Genomic DNA, 24,026 nt, shown 5'->3' on the forward strand with positions numbered 1-24,026 from the left:
TATCAAAATACAGAAATTTAAGTTTTTGGTGGCTAGACTTAAGTTTTGGCCTTAGTTCCTTCTTTCTCTCCTTCCTTTTGCTCCTGAATTTCCCTCCAGAATTTGGAGTTGGCTTTACACCTGTTACAGTTTTGGTAAGTCCTATCTAGAAATCAGATGTTCATTGTGTTGGTGGCACACTTTTTGCAAGTCTCTAGGTACTGTACTGGCCCTTTGTGGCACAGATACAAGTTGCTGAGGGGCTGTGCTGATCTGAAATCTGGTCTGACTCTGTCTCATGCTATTCCTGTCCTCTTTCTTTCTCTCTCTCTTTTTAAAAAAATGTTTTAGCTGAGGCAATTGGGGTTAAGTGCCTTGTCCAGGGTTACACAGCTAGGACGTGTTAAGTGTCTGAGGCCAGATTTGAACTCAAGTCCGCCTGACTTCAGGGCTGGTGCTCTATCCACTATACCAAGTAGCTCTCTTTCTTTTTTATTAAAAAAAAATTATTGACATATTTTATATTGCCCAAATTTTCCCTCTCATAGAGCCATCCTTTTTAGTAAAAGATTTTTTAATAGAAAAAAAAAGAAAAAAAATTCAGCAAAACTAATTAAGACATTAAAAAAAAATCTGACATTATATGCATCGTTCCATATCTTTGGAACCCTCATTTCTTCAAAAGAGTATGGAGAGGTATCTTCTCATCATATCTTTTTCTTTGGGATCAAACTTAGTTGCTATTTTACAACATTCATCTATTTATTTTTTGATTGTTATTCTTTCCATTTAGAAGTAATCGTATATATATTTCCAGGTTCTGCTTACTTCACTTTTTAGAATACAAGCCTTTTCATTCATCATGTTTGTTGTTGCCAGTAATAGTAACAGTCATTTTGCTTAACCATTCCCTAATTCATAGGCATCTACTTTGTTTCCAGTTCCTTAATACCACCAAAAAAAAGGCTATTATAACTATTTTGGTAAATATGAAATCTTTCTTTTTGTCAATGACCTGTCTGCATTAAAAGATATATTGATATTTTAGTCACTTCATTTGCATAATTCCAAATTGCATTTCATTATGGTTCTGTTTATTTACAGTTCCACCAACATTGTAATAACATGGCTGTCTTTTCCATACTTCCTTCAAAATTAGTAACTTTTTTTTTTTTTTTTTTTTTTTGTTCTTCTTTGCCAATTTGCTGGCTATGAGGTGAAACCTCAAGTTTTTTTTTTTTTTATTTCTATTTCTTTTATTTTTATTTATTTGGAGTATTATTTCATGTAGTTGTTATTAGCTTTCAGTTGTTATTTTCAGAACTCTTTATATCCTTGATTATTTATCTGTTGGAGGATGGCTTTCAGTTTTATATATTTCTACTAATTGAATATCTTGTATAGTCATGACCCTAGGACTGCATAGAGCCTGAGCTACTTAGACTGGTTACCTGCATTAGATCCATATTGTTTTCTTTGTCTTTAAGCCTACCTATGCTTTTTCCCCCCTGAGTTTATATGACACTTTGATAGTCCTTTTTTTGCAATCCTGGATTGATCAAAGAAGTTCTCTTTAGATTTCTTTATTATTGTTCTTTTTGATGCATTTTTAGAGCTTTACTGGTGTCTTTGTGGATGTCTAATTCCTTTGGTTCCTACCAAACCTCCATCTTTCAATTCTCTGGTAGGTTTTAGGCCCAGAGTATTGGATCTTTAAAGATTCTCAGTACAGAGTGCTGAATACCTCATAGCCCCTAAGACTGGAATATTAAGATCTGAACTCTGCTGTGCTCTTATTGGTAGCCATTGCTCTTAGATGATGATAGAATCTATATTGTGGGTATCCAACAACCCTGGGACTTTCTCATGACATCTTTCTAGTCCTGATGTCACCAGATACAGGGCCTTGCAGAATATAGATATCTCTCATCAGTTTCTGGTTGTTCTGGGAGGTTTCCATCTTATTTATTTTCTCTAGTGCTTTTTTGATAAGCCCCCTTATTTATTGTCCATAAGCTTATGGATGCCTTTTTGTTCTTTTGGGGGTAGGTGAAGTCATCTAATATTATTTTTAGATTTTTGCTAGAATAAATGTATGGGCATCCTGTGCTTTTTAAGAACTTTCTCATTTTCTACATCAAACCCTGGTTCATGAAACTCCATTGTTCATGAAACAATCCCTATTGTTTCTAGGATAGAAAAAAGAGGAGAGAGGTTTTTCCATTATTGTGAAGGATATTATTTTTGGGGCTGTTTGTCATCACTATGATTTTTTATGCTTGCTTTGATAATCATTTTAATTCAGAATTAATTTAAAAGTGCCCAAATTTAGCATAAATTTTGTACTAAACTAATGTATAAGGACAAAAGTTCAAAGATAAATTAATATTTATTCTTTGATTTATTTTTCAGAGCTGTGGAATGATGAGCTTCAGTCAAGAAAAAAAAGAAAGGATCCCTTCAGTCCAGACAAAAAGAAGCCAGTTGTTGTATCAGATATCCTTTTCCTAATTTCTGAATTTTGAAGTGTTTTTTGCAACTTTTTAATAACTTTTCTTGGTACATTTTGACATTGAGTATAAGTTCCTTGACATAATGGATTATTTATAATGTTTTTTGAAGGCCAAGAAATATCTCTTAAGCAGGGGTGCTAAAAATTTAATTATGTAGCCTCAATTCTGAAAATCCACATGGATTTCTAACATGTTAGTTTTTTTTCTTTTTAAACTAATGCTTTTGAACATTTGTGATTCAATTTTAATTTGGACTTGACTCATAATTTTATTGGTATTAGGAATTCCTGGAGTATAGTTCACATCAAACTGGATGTTCAGTAGGCATCTCAAACTCAACATATCCAAAACAGAACTCAAAATTTTCGCCGTCAAACTTTCCCCTCTTCCAAACCTCTCTACTATTCTTGAGGACATTTTCACTCTCCCATTCAGTCATGATCACAACTTCAGTGTCCTCTTTGTCTTATTCTCATTTAACATCACATACCTAATTCATTGCAAGGTGTTGTGTCTGCTCTCACAACTTTCCTATACACTCCCTTCTGTCTTGCTCTCAGTCAAGCTTCTCTTTTCGTTCATTGCTCTTTGCACCTTAGTTTTAGACTCAGCTGCCAGTATGATTTTTCTAAAGCATAGGTCTATCCATGTTGTCCTCTACTGAGTAAACTATTACCTGAATAGGGGGAAATATAAAATCCTCTCTTCGACATTTTAAATGTTTCATAATCTGGCCTTTTCCTCCCTTTCCAATTTCTTTATACTTCTTTCTGCTCTCTTCTAATCCAGCTAGTTTGGCTTACTTAATGGTTTTCCTTTGCACACTCAACTCTCTTTCCTTTCTTTCTGCCTTCTCACTGGTTATCCTTCATGCTTAGGAGGTTTTTCTGGCCCCCTTTGAGCTCAGCTCACACCTCCTATAAAAGGCCTTTTTTTGGTCTCCCCAGATGCTTATGACTTCTGTTCTGATATTGTTAATGTTTTTTGTTGTTGTCTGATTCTTGGTCATCTCTTTTGAGGTTTTGTTGACAAATACTGCAGAAGTTTGCCAATTTCTCCTCTAGGAGGAGGAAAATTGAGGAAAACAGGATTAAATGATTTACCTAGAATCACATAACTACTAAATGTCTGAGATTAGATTTGAATTCAGGAAAATGAGTCTTCCCGATTCTAGGCACTGTATCCAGTGAGCCACTGGACTACCCTTTGAAACTAATTCTCATCTACTTTGTACATATCTTGTGTGTAATCTAGGTAGGCTAATTATCTACATGTTTTCCCATTTATACTGTAAAGTCATTGATAGCAGAAACAATTTTCATATTTCTTTGTAGACCCAGTCCTCAGGATGGCACTGGTCATATAGTAAAGAATACTTTTTGAATAGTTGAGCAACTGCCTCCACCATTGTTGGATCTGCATGGGGCATTGAGAAATTAAAGTTCCATCCTAAAGTTATAGGCCAGCTTGTGTGTGAGAAAGAGCTTTCAGCTGTGGAAGAAAACTCTTTATCTACCAGATAATATTACTCGTTATTTATTTCCTAAAATATGATTAATAATTTTCTTCTTCTGAACTACCTAAAATACAATTTTATTAAACAGCAATAATCCTATTACCTATCTTTATGCCATAAATTTATTTCTTTTTTCTTACTGGTTACTGATAGATTTTCTATCATTTATATCTTAAAGGATAAGAGATTTGACATTTTTACTTTACTCCTGTAATTATTGGGAAAGGATAAGGTCTATTACTTTTACATATAATGCTTGCTTTTTGGTTCTAGATACTTTTTTGAATCACAGTAAATATATATATATATATATATATATATATATATATATATATATATACATATATATATATATGTGTATATGTATATATATGTGTGTGTGTATATATATATATATATATATATATATATATATATATATATATATATATATATATATATATATATACTTCCACACTTACACTTTATAGTGTTTTTAATGAATGGAGCATTTTGTCAAAAGGTTTTTTTCTTTATATATGGAGATAATTATATGGTTTGGAGATTTTTTGGTTTTTAATGTGAGTGATTTATTGTGATTTTTTTTTCCTTTGCGTTGAATCATCCTTTCATCTCTGAAATGGATCCAAGTGAGTGATTTCTTAAATATATTGTTTTAGTTGTTCTGTAGTTCTTCCTTGTTTTATTTTTCTCCAGTTTAGATATTAGGAATATAGTTGTCCCATAAAAAGAGTTTTATAGAATGCTTTTTTCTCTCATAGTGATATTTTTAAAATTTTAATTTATGGAATAAAACAACCATTTACATAACAGTACAATAAAAAAGATGATTGGACATGAAACTGAAAATTTGCTATGCACAACTTGCTATTTCTTTCAAATATACAACCAAATGATCATGTAAATTTTTTTTTCTTCCTTCTCTCCACCCTCTCCTCCCCCGCCTCTGACTCTAGAGATGGCTACCATGAAATACACATTGGTGTGTGTGTGTGTATATATATATATATATATATATATATATATATATATATATATATATATATATATATATATATATATATATATGTAAAATTATTCTATACATACTTCTATTTATCAGTTCTTTCTTTGGATGCAGATAGCATTTTTCTTCATTTATAATAGACAAAGTGACTTATTTGCTCAGTTATTCTTAAATCCATATTGTTGTTATTGTATACAATGTTCTCTGGGTTGTGCTCATTTTTCTCATTATTTTGTGCAAATCTTTCCCTGATTTTTTAAAATCATTGAGCTCATTATTTCTTTTAACTCATTAGTATTCCATCACAATCATGTACCATAAATTGTTCAACCATTCCCCAATTGATGGGCATCCCTTTAATTTTCAGGGTTTGGTTTTTTTTGGCTGCTACATATTGAGGTGCTATAAACATTCTTTGAACATTCCTTTCCTTTTCCCCAAATTATCTGTAGAAATAGACTAAATAGGGGCAGCTAGGTGGCACAGTGGATAGAGCACCAGCCTTAAATTCAGGAGGACCTGAGTTTCAAATCTGGTCTCAGACACTTAATACTTTCTAGCTGTGTGACCCTGGGCAAGTCACTTAACCCCAGCCTCGGGGGGGGGGGGGGGAAAGAATGCCAAAAAAAGAGAAAAGAAATAGACTAAACAGTGGAATTGCAGGGTTTGTAGGGTATAGGTAATTTAATAACTCTTTGAGCATATAGAGTGCTTTTTTTTATCAATTTTTTGAGAATTTTTGTACTAGTCTTGGATAGATCAAAAACGGAGGAAATATATCCATAAATATGAAAATATTTGTAGCACTGGGTTTTTTGTTGTGTTTTGATTTTATATATAGTAGCAAAGAATTAGAAACTAAAGAGGGTATAATATGCCATAAGAAATTAGAAAAAGTTCAGTAAATCCTAGAAAAGCTTGTATATACTTGTGTAGAATGAAATGAACAGAACAAGAATAGTTTATAAAACCCTAGTGCACTGTGGGGGGTGGGGGGGAGAAACAGCTTTGAAACCATTGAGAACTCTGAACAATAAAATGAGCAACCATGATTCTAGAGCTCACTACACTTCCTGACAGAGAAGTGATAGACTCAGAATTTTTTAGACATGTCCACTGTGGGAAATTGTTTTACCTGATGATGCACATTTGTTACATACATTTCCTTTTTCTTTTTCCAATGGTGGAAAGGAAAGAAAGATTTTTGTTATTTGTAGTGTCAATATTAATTTTTATTTCAAAAATTGATATAAATTCTCTCGCAAATCTTTTGGGAGACTTTAGTAATTGTTGTTGTTGTTTCCCTTCACAGCTAATTATTTTATCCTTCATGAAGCTATATTATTTAAGATCAGTCCTTGGTGGTGTTTTATTTTGGATATTTTATATTTGTATTGGTGATCCCTGTATTTCTTCTGTGTTCTTAGTTTTATTTTTGTTTTTGTTTTTTTGCTGAGACAATTGGAGCTTTGGCTTGCCTAGAATCACACAGCTAGGAAATATTAATGTCTGAGGATAGATTTGAATCAAGTCCTCCTGACTTCAGGGCTGGCACTCTATCCACTGTGCCATCTAGCTGCCCTTTGTGTTCTTAGTTTTGGTGGCATATAACTGTTCATAGTAAGTTCTGATAATTCTTTTTATTTCTTCTTATTTCACATTTATGATATTTCACTTCTTATTTTGTTAATTTTTTTTGCTTACTTTTCAATCAGATTGACTAAAGACAAATTATTTTTATATTTTCAGAAAATGTGTTTACTTTTATCAATTATGTTACTTTTTGGTTTCTACTTAAGCCATTTTTCACTAGCTTTCAAAATTTCCTCCTTTGTGCTTATTTTGTGTTTGTTTCTTTGTTGGTTTTCTAATTATTTTAAATGTATGATCAGTTTAACTAATTGCTTTTCTATTTTTTAAATCTATGGTTATTGGGATATAATTCTTTCTTTGAGAATTACTTTAATTACATCCCAGAAATTTTGATATGTTTTCACATCTATTCTGATCATTATTTCTGCTGTACAAGTCCATAAACTCTGAGATTTGTTCCATTATATTTTCTTCTTTTAAGGTTATTAGTTCTATTTTGAACTATTTTAGAATATCTTCTATCGTTCCATGCTCTTTTTGTAATCTAATGGGTGTTTTGTTTCATTTCGTGGGTTTTTTTTTTTTTTTAATAGCATTGATTTCCTGAGGATTGTAATTTTTTGTGTGTGTTTTAGTACTTATTGTCCCTTGTAATTTTGGAATATGTTTTTGATTTATTTATCTATGTTCTAGGTTTTTAATTGATTTTTTTTTTCCTCTTGAAATCTTTGGTAGATTTAGGCTTTTCCCCTTTAATTCTCTTGTTGGTAACATTTTATCTTCTCTCCTTTTGATGGCAGGCTTACACCTAGAGTGGGACTACAAATTTATTTTTTCATTAATCTCAGTCTCTGCCTCAAGTAGTTTTTGAGGGGATAAGATTGGCCTTAACTGGATTGTAATACCATTTCCTTCAGGTTCAGTGTAGCAAAATATGCTGCTCTCTGTCCCAGTTCCCTCTATTTTTTTAAGTTCCCTGGCTGGGTTTTTTTTTTTTGGGGGGGAGGTTGGGATAGAGAAGGGTCTGTGTAGTCTTTGTAGCAATTTGATTGCTCTAATTTTCCATCTAGTTTGCTTGATTCCAGGCTTTTTTTTTTTTTTTTTTTCAAGCACTTTTTCTGTTATTATTAAGTTCTACCTGATTTTTATTCAGATCTGGAAAAGATATAAAGTCACTAATTATTGTTATTGGATTTCTCATTGGATTTCTTGATATTTTAATTTTTTTTTGTCTCAATTGATTTTTTTTTCTTTTTAGATTTGGATTTCTCATTGGATTTCTTTTTATTATTATTATTATAGCTTTTCATTTACGAGATATATTCATGGGTAATTTTTCCACATTGACAATTGCAAAACCTTTTGTTCCAACTTTTCCCCTCTTTCCCCCCACCCCTTCCCACAGGTTGACCAATACATATTAAATATGTTAAAGTATAAGTTAAATACAATATATGTATACTTGGCCATACAGTTATTTTGCTGTACAAAAAGAATTGGACTTTGAAATAGTGTACAATTAGCCTGAGAAGGAAATCAGAAATGCAGGCGGACAAAAATAGAGAGATTGGGAATTCTATGTACTGGTTCATAATCATCTCCTAGAGTTCTTTTGCTGGGTGTAGCTGGTTCAGTTCATTACTACTCAATTGGAACTGATTTGTTACATCTCATTGTTGAAGATGGCCTCATCCATCAGAATTGATCATCATATAGTATTGTTGTTGAAGTATACAATGATCTCCTGGTCCTGCTCATTTCACTCAGCATCAGATCATGTAATTCTCTCCAGGCCTTTCAGTTTCTGGCCACTACAAAGAAGGCTTCCACAAACATTCTTGTACATATAGGTCTCTTTTCCTTCTTTAAGATCTCTTTGAGATATAAGCCCAGTAGTAACACTGCTGGATCAAAGGGTATGCAGAATTTGATAACTTTTTGAGCATAGTTCCAAATTGCTCTCCAAAATGGCTGGATGTATTCACAATTCCACCAACGATGTATCAGTGTCCCTGTTTTCCCACATCTCCTCCAACATTGTGCATTATCTTTCCCTGTTAGTCTAGCCAATCTGACAGGTGTGTAGTGGTATCTCAGAGTTGTCTTAATTTGCATTTCGCTGATTAATAATGACTTGGAGAATCTTTTCATATGGCTACAAATAGTTTCAATTTCTTTGACAATTAGTCTGTTCATATCCTTTGACCATTTAACAATTGAAGAATGGCTTGATTTCTTACAAATTAGAGTCAATTCTCTATATATTTTGGAAATGAGGCCTTTATCAGAACCTTTGTAAAAATGTTTACCCAGTTTATTGCTTCCTTTCTAATCTTATCTGCATTAATTTTGTTTGTACAAAAGCTTTTCAATTTGATATAATCAAAATTTTCTATTTTGTGATCAGTAATGATCTCTAGTTCCTCTTTGGTCATAAATTCCTTCCTCTTCCACAAGTCTGAGAGGTAAACTATACTATGTTCTTGTAATTTATTTATAATCTCATTCTTTATGCCTAGGTCATAAACCCATTTTGATCTTATCTTGGTGTACAGTGTTAAGTGTGGGTCAATACCTAGTTTCTGCCATATTAATTTCCAATTTTCCCAGCAATTTTTGCCAACAGTGAGTTCTTACCCCCAAAGCTGGGGTCTTTGGGTTTGTCAAAGACTAGATTATTAAAGTTATTGATTGTTTTGTCCTTGAACCTAACCTGTTCCACTGATCAACTACTCTATTTCTTAGCCAATACCAAATAGTTTTGGTAACCACTGCTTTATAATACAATTTTACATCTGGTACAGCTAGGCCACCTTCATTTGATTTTTTTTTTCATTAATTCTCTTGAAATTCTTGACCTTTTGTTTTTCCATATGAGCTTTGTGTGTGTTTTAGTTTTTTCTAGGTCATTAAAATAGTTTTTTGGGAGTCTGATTGGTATAGCATTAAATAAATAGATTACTTTAGGTAGTATTGTCATCTTTATTATGTTTGCTCACCCTATCCAAGAGCATTTAATACTTTTCCAGTTGGTTAGGTCTGACTTTATTTGTGTGCAAAGTGTTTTGTAGTTTTGCTCATATAGTTTCTGAATTTCCCTTGGCAGATCATTTCCTAAGTATTTTATACTATCGGTAATTAAATGGAATTTCTCTTTGTAACTCTAACCATTGGATTTGTTAATGATATATAAGAATGTTGATGACTTATGTGGGTTTATTTTGTATTCTGCAACTTTGCTAAAGTTGTGGATTATTTCTAATAGCTTTTTAGTAGAATCTTTGGGGTTCTCAAAGTATACTATCATATCATCAGCAAAGAATGATAATTTGACTGGGGGTTTTTAAATTTGGTCTTTTTCTAGCTTTTTTCAGTTGCAAGCCCAATTCATTGATCTTCTCTTTCTCTATTTTATTCAAGTAAGCCTCTAAAGATATAAAATTTCCCCTTATTACTGCTTTGGCTGCATCCCACAAACTTTGGCATGATGTCTCATCGTTGTCATTATCTTGAGTGAAATTATTAATTGTGTCTCTAATTTGCTGTTTCACCCAATCATTCTTTAAGATGAGATTATTTAATTTCCAATTACTTTTTGGTCTATTTACCCCTAAATTTTTGTTGAATGTAGTTTTTATTGCATAGTGATCTGGAAAGAAGGCATTTACTATTTCTGCCTTCCTGCATCTAATTCTGAGGTCTTTATGTCCTAATACATGGTCAATTTTTGTATAGATTCCATAAACTCAGAGTATACTCCTTTCTGTCACCATTCAGTTTTCTCTAAAGATCTATCATACCTAATTTTTCTAATATTCTATTTACCTCTTTAATTTCTTTCTTACTTGTTTTGTGGTTTGATTTATCTAGTTTTGAGAGTGCAAGTTTGAGATCTCCCACTATTATAGTTTTGCTGTCTATTTCTTCTTGCAACTCTTTTAACTTCTCCTTTAGGAAGCTAATTGCTATACCACTTGGTGCATGTATGTTTAGTATTGATATTACTTCATTGTCTATGTTACCCTTTAGCAAGATTATCTCTTTTAATTAGATCAGTTTTTGCTTTTGCTTGATCTGAGATAAGTATGGCTACCCCTGCCTTTTAGTTTTACTCTGTATGTGACTCCCTGCTTTAAATATGTTTCCTGTAAACAACATATTGTAGGGTTCTAACTTTTGATCCAATCTGCTGTCCACCTCTGCTTTATGGAAGAGTTCATCCCATTCACATTTACGGTTAAAATTACTAATTTTGTATTTCCTGCCATCTTATTATCCCCAGACTATGATTTTCTTTTTCTTGCCCCCTCCACCTTTTTTCCCAGTATTAAACTTAGGGGTATCACTAGCATCATGCAGCTCTCCCTCTTTAGGGTCCCTCTCTTGCCCCTTTGAATTCCTTCCCCTTTCTTGTACCTTTCCTTATTACTCTTTTCCTTTTCCCTTTTCCTCACTCACTTTTTAATGGAGTGAGAGAAGATTCTCTTTAAAATAAATATGTCAATTATTTTCTCTTTGAGCCAGCTCTGATGAGAGTAAAATTCAAACAGTGTTCCTCCCTCTCTCTAAATTCCCCCAGGTATGATAGATTTCTTTTGCCTCTTTGTGGGATGTAGTTTCCCACTTTTTATCTCCCCTTTTCTCTTTTTCTGTCACTATCCCCTTTCCATTTCTACTTCCCTTTTTTTTATTTATATCAGTAAAATCAAATTATACATGTATATCCACAACAGAAATACAGTTCTCAAGAGTTCTTTTTACCTTTTTCTGCTTCTCTTGAGTCCTATGATTAGAGATCAGATTTTTTGTTTAGATCTGGTTTTTTCCTTAGAAACAAATGGAATTCATCTGTTTCATTAAATGTCCATCTTCTTCCATGGAAGAAAATGCTCAGCTTAGCTGGGTAGTTTATTCTTGGTTGCATGCCAAGTTTTTTTTTGCCTTTTGGAATATCAAATTCCACACCCTTTGATCCTTTAATGTGGAAGCAGCCAGCTGTTGAGCGATCCTTATTGTGGCATCTTGGTATTTGAATTGTCTTTTTCTGGCTGATTGTAATATTTTTTCTTTAGTTTGATAGTTCTGAAATTTTGCCACAATATTCCTTGGAGTTTTTATTTTAGGATCTTTTTTGGAAGGTGTTTGATGAATTGTTTCAATGCCTATTTTATCTTCCAATTCTATGACATCTGGGCAGTTCTCTTTGATGATTTCCTGTAAAATAGTATCTAGGCCCTTTTTTTCATCATAATTGTCGAGAAGTCCAATCTTCTTGGATTTCTTGATATTTTATTTTACTTTTGTCTCAATTGTTTTGTTTTGGGTTTTTTTTAGGTTTTCATTGGAGTAGGTATAAAGAAGCTATCTACAGCTAACTTATATGCAAGTCCCACAGTCCCCTTTTTGAAGAATATTTGAAATCTGAAATCTACATGCTGAAATATCATGGTGGGGGCAGCTAGGTGGCACAGTGGATAGAGCACCAGCCCTGAATTCAGGAGAACCTGAGTTCAAATCTGGTCTCAGACACTTAACACCTCCTAGCTGTGTGACCCTGAACAAGTCACTTAACCCCAGCCTCAGGAAAAAAAAAAAAAAGAAAGAAAAAAAGAAATATCTTGGCTACAGATCATAATTTAAATTTCTGAAAAAGAAAATGTGAATATGATTAGTGTTACTATTCTCACCTAATAGCAAAATTGTCCTTAACTTTTTAACGCCCATATATAGTTTATATGTTACAAGACCTAGATATTCTTGAAGATTGGACAACAATTAGAAAGGTAAGATTTTAATTGATGTGAATAGGATGAATATTGCAGTGTTTCTCTCCTTTTTAAATACTTCTTTTAGACAATTGGAAAGGCATTGTAGGACAAGTACATATCATTAATCCCATTATGGTTCTCATTTTTGTCATACTATAGGAGATTACTATATCATTTATTTGCACAACTTTAAATACATCTTTCATACAAAATATGAAAATTTCTTTTCATAAACATGGACACTATGACAGAGGCATCAAGCCTAACACAAATGAAAATAAATATATACTCTGAAGATGTAGAAGTTTTTATCTTTAAAATGATGGGTTCCTTCCACTTTTCTTTTAAAGCAAAATATATCTATAACATTCTGAGAGTCAGAAATTACTCATTAAGCATTCTTAGTGTTAGAAATTACTCATTAATTTTGTTTTCTTTTTCCTTACAAATAGAAGTATGTAATACCAAATTATACATCTTTTTATAAAAGATTCTCTTATTAGAAACTGAAAGACCATTTTAACAATTTGGTGGAATACTTCATTCCACATTGTTATTTTAACTTTTCATTGTTGCTGAGTATTCAGTATTATAAATATGTTTAATAGATGAAAGAAAAAAATGTCCTGTATCAATAAAACTGAATAAGCTTACATTCAGTTTTTTAGAAATGACTAAAATTGCTTTCATATAATATGATATAAAATAGCATAATAATAATCTCTTTTCTTTCCTTAAGGCAATGGCTACACTTGGCCCACATAGAGTAAAACCAGAACGTAAGTTATTCATTTCTCTTGTATATTATTACATAGGTTGAGTAATTTCCCTACCATTTGGCTCATTTTGTTTAGTGAAAACATACCAATGAGTTATATTTCTTCCCCCAGTATATTCTATATGGGTAGAAAATGTTAAGATTCTAGATATAATCTAAGGAAGATACAGTTTTGTTTTTATCTTCTTACATCTTCATCATTTAATTCAAAAAGAGTCCTTCAGAGAATTAAGTAGTTTCTACTATAATTAATTCCTCAAAGAGTATACTCAACATAAAGCTCTATAAATTTTTCATTTGATATATAAACAAGGGAACAACAGTTATGTTAAAGATAACATGTTGAATTGAATCGAATGATTTAGGATTATTTGTTTGTCTGTGAATATATGGCCAGAGATTCCTCTTAAAATAAACTTATTCAATAATTGAATGGATGGATCCTCTGTGAGCTTATCTTTGTGAGTATTACCTCTATTGCTATAGGTTCATTCCCTCTTTTTAAAAATTATTTTCTTAAATATTTTATTTTCTCCAGTTACATGTAAAACAATTTTTAACCTGTTTTTAAAATTTTTGTTCCAGATTATCTCCCTTCTTCACTTCCCACCATTGAGAAAGCATATGTGAAGTTATGCAAACATTTACCAAAAAAAATTAGATTTATTCTCCATCCCCCCAAAAAAACCCTCAAGAAAAATAGTTTTTAAAAGTATGATTCAGTCTATATTCAGAGACAATCAATTCTTTCTCTGGATATGATGACATTTTTCATCATAAATCTTGGATCATTGTATTGCTGAGATAGCAATGTCATTCACAATTGATCATTCCACAGCATTACTATTAACTTTGTACACGGTACATTTCACTTTGCATGAACTCATGAAGTACTTTCTATGTTTTTCTGAGAACATCCTGCTCAATAGTATTCCATCATTTCTTAAAGAACAATAGTATTCCATCATAATCATTTACTACAATTTATTCAGCCATTCCTCAATTAATGGGCATCCCTTCAGTTTCCAATTCCTTGCCCTGAAAAAGAGCTGCTATAGGTCCTTTATTAGTATATTGCTCTCTCGCCCCTTAATTTTATTTATTTATTTTTAGTTAATATCTCTTCTTATTCAACTCATACCCATGCCCTCTGTCTATATATACTCCTTCTAACTGCCCTAATATTGACAAAGTTTTTATAAGCTTGTAAGTTCATCCTCTCATATAGGCATGTAAACAGATTAACTTTATTTAGTTCTTTTCAGTTTCCCTTTCCTGATTACCTTCTTATGCTTCTTCTGAGTCTGTTTTTGAAAGGCAGATTTTCAATTTAGCTCTGGTCTTTTCAGCATGCATACTTGAAAGTTCTCTATTTCATTGAATATCTACTTCTTTCTCCTGAAGGATTATTCTCAGTTTTGCCAGGGAGGTTATTCTTAATTGTAATCCTACCTCCATTGATCTTTGGAATATTAAATTCTAGGCCTTCTGATTCTTTTATTTAGAAGCTGCTAAATTTTGGGTTGTCCTTATTGTGTCTCCACTATACTTGAACTGTTTCTTTCTGGATGCTTGCAGTATTTTCTCTTTAACCTGGGAGTTCTGAAATTTGGCTATACTATTCCTAGGAGTTTTCATCTTGGGATTTCTTTCAGGAAGTAATCATTGAATTCTTTTAGTTTACTCTCTGGTTCTAGAATATCAGAAATAATTTTCTTTGATAATTTCTTGAAAGATGATGTAGACTCTTTTTTTATCATGACTTTCAGGTAGACCAATAATTTATGAATTATTCCTCCTGAATCTGTTTTCCATGTTAGTTGTTTTTCCATTAAGATGTTTTACTTTGAAGATCTAATTCAGTTCCAGTTGATCAATGATGGACAGAAACAGCTACACCCAGAGAAGGAACATTGGGAATTGAATGTAAACTGTTTGCACTATTGTCTTTCTACCCAGGTTACTTATACCTTCAGAATCCAATTCTCACCGTGCAACAGGAAGTTTGGTTTTGCACACATGTATTGTATCTAGGTTATACTGTAGCACATTTGATATATATGGGATTACCTGTCATCTGGGGGAGGGGATGGAGGGAGGGAAGGAAAATTTTGGAAAAATGAATACAAGGGACAATGTTGTAAAAAAAAAAATTTACTCATGCATATGTACTGTCAAGAAGGATTGTAATTATAAAATGAATTTTAAAAAAACAAAAAAAGAAGATATTTTATTATTATTATTTATAATCACTTTAGTTTTGTTTTATTGTTCCTTGATTCCTCATAAAGTCATTAGGCTCCATTTGTTCAATTCTAATTTTTTTTAATTAAAGCTTTTTATTTTCAAAACATAAGCATGGGTAAATTTTCTACATTGACCCTTGCAAAACCTTGTGTTCCAAATTTTCCCCTCTTTCCTCCTACTTCCTCCCCTAGATGGCAAGTAATCCAATATATGTTAAACAAGGTAAAACTATATGTTAAATCCAATATATGTACACATATTTATACAATTATCTTGTTGCACAAGAAAAATCAGATCAAAAAGAAAAAAATGAAAAAGAAAATAAAATAGAAACAAACAACAACAAAAAGAGTGAAAATGCTATGTTGTGATCCACACTCAGTTCCCACAGTCTTCTCACTGGTACTCTTCACCAGTAGATCAGTGGAACTAGTCTGAATCATCTCATTGTTGAAAAAAGCCATGTCCATTAGGATTGATCATCATATAATCTTGTTGCTGTGCACAATGATCTCCTGATTTTTCTCATTTCACTAGCATCAATTCATGTAAGTTTCTCCAGGCCTTTCTGAAGTCATTCTGCTGATAATTTCTTTTTCTTTTTTTAATTTTTTAAACTTTTTAAACTTTTTTTATTTTTCTTATTAATTTTTATAATTATAACATTTTCTTTGACAGTACATATTCATAGGTAATTTTTTTTACAACATTATCCGTTGTACTGCCTTCTGTTCCAAATTTTTCCCCTCCTTCCCTCCAACCCCTCCCCTAGATGGCAGGCATTCCCATAAATATTAAATATTTTATAGTATATCCTAGGTACAATATATATGTGTAGAACCGAATTTTGTTGTTGTTGTTGCAAAGGAAGAATTGTATTCGGAAGCTAAAAATAATCTGGGAAGAAAAACAAAACAAAACAGTGCTCACAGTTTATACTCATTTCCCAGTGTTCCTTTTCTGGATGTAGCTGATTCTGTCCATCATTAATCAATTGGAATTGGATTAGCTCTTCTCTATGTTGAAGATATCCACTTCCATCAGAATACAGTATCATTGTTGAAGTGTATAATGATCTTCTGGTTCTGCTCGTTTCACTTAGCATCAGTTGATGTAAGTCTCTCCAACCCTCTCTGTATTCCTCCTGTTGGTCATTTCTTACAGAACAATAATATTCCATAACATTCATATACCATAATTTACCCAACTGTTCTCCAATTGATGGACATCCATTCATTTTCCAGTTTCTAGCCACTATGAAAAGGGCTGCCACAAACATTTTTGCACATACAGGTCCCTTTCCCTTCTTTAGTATTTCCTTGAGATAAAAGCCCAAGAGTAGCACTGCTGGGTCAAAGGGTATGCACATTTTGATAACTTTTTGGGCATAATTCCAGATTGCTCTCCAGAATGGTTGGATTCTTTCACAACTCCACCAACAATGTATTAGTGTCCCAGTTTTCCCACATCCCCTCCAACATTCATCTTAGTCAATCTGATAGGTGTGTAATGATATCTCAGAGTTGTCTTACTTTGCATTTCTCTGATCAATAGTGATTTGGAACACTCTTTCATATGAGTGGAAATAGTTTCAATTTCATCATCTGAAAATTGTCTGTTCATATCCTTTGACCATTTATCAATTGGAGAATGGCTTGATTTCTTATAAATTAAAGTCAATTCTCTGTATATTTTGGAAATGAGGCCTCTATCAGAACCTTTAACTGTAAAAATGTTTTCCTAATTTGTTACTTCCTTTCTAATCTTGTTTGCATTAGTTTTGTTTGTGCAGAAACTTTTAAATTTGGTATAATCAAAATGTTTTATTTTGTGATCAATAATGGTCTCTAGTTCTCCCTTGGACACAAACTCCTTCTTTCTCCACAAGTCTGAGAGGTAGACTATACCATGTTCCTCCAATTTATTTATAATTTCGTTCTTTATGCCTAAATCTTGGACCCATTTTGATCTTATCTTAGTATGTGGTGTTAAATGTGGGTCCATGTGATAATTTCTTATAGAACAATAATATTCCATAACATTCATATGTTATAACTTATTCAGCCATTCTCCAATTGATGGGCATCCACTCAGTTTCCAGTTTCTTGCCATTACAAAAAAAAAAAAAAGAGTTGCCACAAACATTTTTGCACATGTGAGTCCCTTTCTCTCCTTTAAGATCTTTTTGGGATATAAGCCTAATAGAAACACTGCTGGATCTAAAGGTATGCACAGTTTGACAGCCCTTTGGGGTTCCAAATTACTCTCCATAATGGTTGGGTCAGTTCATAACTCCACCAATAATGTATTAGTGTCCGAGTTTTCCCACAATCCCTCCAACATTCGTCATTATCTTTTCCTGTGATCTTAGCCAGTCTGAGAGGTGTATAGTGATACCTTAGAGTTGCCTTAATTTGCATTTCTGTGGTCAATAGTGATTTAGAGTACCTTTTCATATAATTAGAAATGGTTACAATTTCTTCATCTGAAAATTGTCTGTTCATATCCTTTGACCATTTATCAACTGGAGAATGGCTTGAATTCTTATAAATTTGAGTCAATTCTCTATTTTAGGAATGAACCCTTTATCAGAACCTTTGAAGGTAAAAATATTTTCCTAGTTTTCAATTCTAATTTTTTTAGAAATTATTTTCCTAATTGAGTCTTTGTACCTCTTTCTCATTTGGCCAATTTTGCTTTTTAAGGCATTCTTCTCATTAGCTTTTTGTATTTTATTTTGTATCACTCTCATTTCTATTCCCAATTTTTCTTCTACCTTTCTTTTCAAAAACCCTTTTGAACTCTTTCATGACCTGAGACAAATTCTTACTTTTCTTGGAGACTTTGGATGTAGGAGCTTTGACTTTGTCATCTTCTTCTAAGTGAGTTTTGATCTTCCTTATCATTGTAGTAACTTTCTATGCGTAGAATCTTTTTCTGTTGTTAGTTCATTTTCCCAACCTACTTAATTTTTGACTGTCAAAAACAGATTAAGGCTCTATTACCACGGTGTGGGATACCCTTTTCAAACATTCACCTTTGTAAAACCTTGTGTTCCAAATTCTTTTCTCCTCTTCTCTTCTCTTCTCTCCCTCCCTATACAGCAAGCAATCCAATATAGGTTCAACATATGCAATTGTTTTCAACAAATTTCCATATTTGTCATGCTGCACAAGAAAAATCAGATCAAAAGGGGAAAAAAAGAGAGAAAACAATCAAGTAAACAAACAACAACAACAGCAAACAGCTGAAAATATTTTGCTTTAATCCACATTTAATCTCTATAATTCTCTTTTTGGATGCAATTTTCACTTTCCATCACAGATCTATCTAATCATACATTTATTAAGAGATATTACTTTTGCCTTTTGTTGTGATCATAAATTGATAGATTTAGAGCTTGAAGGGATTTTTGAAATCATGTTTACTCTTCTCATTTTACATTGAGAGAACTAGGGGTTAGAGAATTTGAGTGACTTTCTCAGATGTACTGAAATAGTCATTATCAGGAATTGGCCTAATCTGCTGACTCAAAACTTACTATTATTTTTACTGTACCATATTAGTAGAGTGTAAGTCATCCCTAGAAATATGTTTCAGCCTACTCTATCCATCATTCATTTCTCCATTGCTTGTAACATTCATCTGTAACTTTGATTCTACTGAGATAAGGTTGTTCTAAATTTGAACCTAGATAGTATCACAAGGAAATATCCCTATGCTAAAAAGATGAGTTTGAGCTAAAGAGCAGCTTGGGATCATTACTACATAATTTCCCAAATGCAATATAGTTCTCTGTCTTCTTCCTCTTTAATTTCAGTTCTGTTCAGCATCTTCTGAGAAAATAATGCCAGCACAGGACAAACTCTGGCAGTTTTTTTCCTTCCTTCCTTCCTTCCTTCCTTCCTTCCTTCCTTCCTTCCTTCCTTCCTTCCTTCCTTCCTTCCTTCCTTCCTTCCTTCCTTCCTTCCTTCCTTCCTTCCTTCCTTCCTTCCTTCCTTCCTTCCTTCCTTCCTTCCTTCCTTCCTTCCTTCCTTCCTTCCTTCCTTCCTTCCTTCCTTCCTTCCTTCCTTCCTTCCTTCCTTCCTTCCTTCCTTCCTTCCTTCCTTCCTTCCTTCCTTCCTTCCTTCCTTCCTTCCTTCCTTCCTTCCTTCCTTCCTTCCTTCCTTCCTTCCTTCCTTCCTTCCTTCCTTCCTTCCTTCCTTCCTTCCTTCCTTCCTTCCTTCCTTCCTTCCTTCCTTCCTTCCTTCCTTCCTTCCTTCCTTCCTTCCTTCCTTCCTTCCTTCCTTCCTTCCTTCTTTCCTTCCTTCCTTCCTTCCTTCCTTCCTTCCTTCCTTCCTTCCTTCCTTCCTTCCTTCCTTCCTTCCTTCCTTCCTTTTCCCTCATTCCCTCCTTTCCTCCCTCCCTCCCTTCCTTCCATTTTTTTTTCTTTTTGAGAGATATAATACTTTGACATCAGTATATTTTTGCATTTCATCAATTACTTTTTCTTTTTTTCTGATTAAAGCTTTTTTATTTTCAAAACATATGCATAGATAATTTTCAACATTCAACTTTACAAAATTCAGTATGTTATGTTAAACATGCAATTCTTTTATACATATTTCCACAATTATCATGTTGACAGTTTCTTTTAGGAAAGAACTAACTTATATCTGATATATAAGAAGTAACTTAAGTTTAGAGATGTTTAATATCAGAGTTTTAACCTTTAGATTTTGAATTTTTTTTGACTACCACTCATGAAGACAGTATGAAAGTGAAAAAGATTTTTAATCTATATCTATAGACCTGTTCATATTAATAAGGCCACTGGTGTTTGAAATAAAAATAGTTCTCTCTCTCTCTATATATATATACATACATACATATATACATACATACATATAGATATAGATATATATCACTACTTAGCTTAGGCTTTTTTCAGTACCTAGCATTACAGTTTGCCCAGCATCTCCAATTTGATGATCATCCTGGCAAATATTTATTCATTCTTATGTCCAAAGTGTGTACGCCTTAATGTTGAGTTTTTTGGGATTGTCTTTAGCACAGCATGGCCTTGAAAATCTTTTTTGATTATCAAGAAGTCTCTGTAAGATTTATTGACAGAACATGTTCTAGATTTTGGAAATGGAATCTATTAGAGAGCCCTTCTTTTCTGAATCTGCTGTTTTAAATTCCATTCCTTGGAATTTCAGAGACACTCATTATTTAGTAAAATGGTGATATGGTAAATATTATGCCATGTGTCATTTTTTACAATTTGAGGGCAAAGGAATGTTGTTTCCAATGATGAAGTTTTTGAATCTTGCTTTTTAATTTTCACTTATAATTAAAGTCTTTTTTGTTTTCTTTTATTCTTGGCACTTGCTTAGTTTTCTTTTTAAAGGATTGTTCATTATTAAAATTAAATTAATTGGTACTAGAAGACATCAGAAAAAAATTTGCTTAGGTACCCCAGATCATAAAGAATTGTAGAAATAGCTGTAGAAAATGTAAATGAATACTCTTAACACATTGTGTTTGTGTAAGGATGAACAAATTATACATATAATGCTTGAAAATTAAATCTTAATTTTCTGACACTTATATTATTCTGACACCATTTTATTAATATAACAGTCTTTCAACTGATCCCTTTAGCACCTGTGAAACTGGAAAAACACCTGCACAGTGCTAAGTCTGAAGAGGGAAGATTGTATTATGATGGTGAATGGTATATTCGTGGACAGACAATATGTATTGATAAGAAAGATGAATGTCCTACAAGGTAATAAACCGGATTTTAAAAAATCTTTTTCTTTTATTTCATCTTAAATTTAATTAAGACTTCTCTGGACATTGACAATATTATAATTTGTCATGTCTAATAACCCAAATTGCATATATTATTGAATTAATTATATGTTCTTCATAAAGCTTAATTCTAGTTCTTTCTGTCCCCTACCATATAAACTTTGATCTGCATGTAAAAAATAAGTTAACATTAATGCACGTATCAACATTATGTAGAAATATATAATTAAGTATCAAGAGACATAAGGAAATACAGTCATTGCATATATTGGTGAGGAATACTATTCATTAGTTTCTGGGAAGATAGTGTTTTCAGATTTATTGTAACATTGGCTAAATTGACCCATCACAGATTTCTGCTGACTTGTCATCATTACTCTATTGACACTTTTGTACTTTTGTTTTAGGAAATTCTGGGAAAATTGTAGTCAATAATGAATAAAGTGATGAAAATTTGCATGGTTTTAAAATCTTGCTGCCTAGTTCTATATGTTGCTCAGCATCACCATGAAAAAGATATGCACTTTAAAAAGAGGCACAATATTCAAATTGAATTTTTTTTATTTCTATGAAGATTTCTATGAAAGTAAGTTCTAGTAAGTCAGCAAGGTGTAGTATATAAAAGTGTTGAACTTGGAGTTTAGAAAGACCTGAATTCAGATTCCACTTGTGACATCTACTTCGGTAGATGTGGTTAAATCTTGTTACATATCTGAGCCTTCAGTAATTCTCTTAAGACCTAATATTCTATATGAGTTTGATCTGCTTGTTGGTAGAGGAAGAAATCATAGAATTATATAAGTCTATGATAAGGCATATCACATGGTATGAATACAATATTTACCTGTAAAATGTAATCCAAATCTGAATTGACATTGGAAATTTAAGCTAATATAAAGGACATTATTCTTATACAGTGGCCTTATAAGAAGAACGAATAATACTTTTTGGGCAACACCAATGTCCTTTCTATCTTTTATTGCAACCTGTATGGAAATGAAAGAGATTTTTGTTGTTATTTTCATCTGTACATTTATTTATGCCTAATGAAAAATAAATTTAATAATTAACAGAAGGCCATACTCTATCTTTGTGGTATGACTAAATCTGTTGATATGTCTAGTGTTTTCGACAGTCCTTGTATTTGAATATACTTCAGTCTGATTAGGTAATTACAATGGTCAGTTAACTGTTCTACTTCTGTTACTTTCACTTTTGAGGATATGGTCAAAACCTTAATAAGGTAATTTCTATTGCAAATATTCTAATAGCTTGTTCAGTTCAAAAGTTAAATGTTTTCTTTTTCTTTTTCTTTTAGTGCCATAATTACAACAATTAACCATGATGAAGTGTGGTTTAAGAGGTCTGATGGAAGCAAATCCAAACTTTATATTTCCCAGCTACAGAAAGGAAAATATTCAATAAAACATTCATAATTACTATTAATTACTAACTAAACCTATCTGTATTAGTGTTACCAAGTGTGATGTGCCATGGGAGTAAAAATGTATTTGGTAGTTTTTATATTCTCATAACATTATGAAAGTATTCATATTTGGAGGTAGTATTATATGTATACTTCATATACATATATATATGTATTTTACATACATACACACACACACACACACACACATATATATTTATATGCTTTTTTTAATAGTGAGAAAAACTTAATCATGATGACCAAAATATTTTACCTATATGTTGGGTCCAACACCTATAATATATGAAGAATGGCCTTCCAAAATACAGCAGATGTTTTATGACTAAACTCTTTTGTTTGGCTAAAAATTATGCAAATTGGGCTTTCCTTCAGTGTACTATGTGGAGTTGTAAAACTTCTACATTTTATTCCTGCAACTTATTTAGTTTTTCATGTCCATGTAATTCATTGTGTATTTGTAAATAAGCCTGATAAAACATGTAGATGATTTGTAATAGGATATATATTGTTAAATCAGAATTGAAACACTAAGGGAGTTGAGGGAGGGGGAGCCCTAATAGCTAATCTCACATTAATGGCCTTATATTAATATTTATTTCCCTTATATTAAGCTATTGGGTTAAAATTTCTAAAAGGAGCACTTGCTTACCAGCACTCCTCCCCCTTAGTTGTGTAGCAATGACATTTTTTCCCCAGATTACATGTGATGTTAATTAGGAAAATTAGTGTCAATTCTTCTGCTTTTACCTGTACTATTCATGGCCTGTGGAGGTCATGAATACTTGATATTTATGCTGCAGTATGTAAGTGATAATCAATAACTAACAGTATTGTAGCATATGCTATACTTTTCTGGTCTATTGCCTTTTTTGAAAGAGATTCTCAGTAAACTTTTTGAGAGGTAAAAATATGCTTTTATGCTAATTCTGTGTTTAATACAAAATAAATAGACTGAAATTTGTTTAAGTCCATGTTCTCAAAAGAATATTTTTTCCTTTAATCATTTATTTGCTTTATGTCCATTTTATGTATTTTAGAAAGTTTTGGTTTCCTTCCCTTCAATCATACTCAGAGTTAATTTTCAAAGCCCCAGGAACAGTGAACAGAGTCAGAATTCTAAGTATGATAGCACACTTTTGTGACTGTAGTATAGCTGATGTGACCAAAATTAGTATTCTTGCTGTTTCTGTGCACTTTACTTTTTATTATAAATGAGACTTAAAAGGATGGGGAAAAAAACCTAGTTATTAAAATTTATGGCAAGAATAGAATCTGCATATTTCAATTTATCATTTTCTTTATCTCTCAGAATTTCTGTGAAAATTACTACTACTTGACCAGTTGCCAAATTTTAAAGTATTTGACTTCTGAAGTTCATTA

The 24,026-nt window shown here is 32.2% G+C and overlaps 1 protein-coding gene across 5 annotated transcripts in view; it reads left to right on the forward strand.

Annotated features, from left to right (window-relative positions):
* The window catches only part of BRMS1L (BRMS1 like transcriptional repressor), a 166,292-nt gene extending 142,680 nt beyond the window's left edge, over nucleotides 1–23,612 (forward strand). For 3 of the 5 annotated variants that reach the window (XM_074290595.1, XM_074290594.1, XM_074290592.1), the window contains 5 exons: nucleotides 2,392–2,475; nucleotides 12,326–12,390; nucleotides 13,115–13,154; nucleotides 21,026–21,173; nucleotides 22,518–23,612. In XM_074290595.1, the coding sequence (XP_074146696.1) occupies nucleotides 2,392–2,475; nucleotides 12,326–12,390; nucleotides 13,115–13,154; nucleotides 21,026–21,173; nucleotides 22,518–22,635 (455 nt within the window). In that variant the 3' untranslated portion in view covers nucleotides 22,636–23,612. The remainder of the gene's footprint in view (nucleotides 1–2,391; nucleotides 2,476–12,325; nucleotides 12,391–13,114; nucleotides 13,155–21,025; nucleotides 21,174–22,517) is intronic. The other 2 variants (XM_074290593.1, XM_074290596.1) reach the window with 1 other exon arrangement.
* Nucleotides 23,613–24,026: the final 414 nt, after the last annotated feature.

This window comes from Sminthopsis crassicaudata, chromosome 2 (genome assembly GCF_048593235.1).
Source record: "Sminthopsis crassicaudata isolate SCR6 chromosome 2, ASM4859323v1, whole genome shotgun sequence".
Classification (NCBI taxonomy): Eukaryota; Metazoa; Chordata; class Mammalia; order Dasyuromorphia; family Dasyuridae; genus Sminthopsis; species Sminthopsis crassicaudata.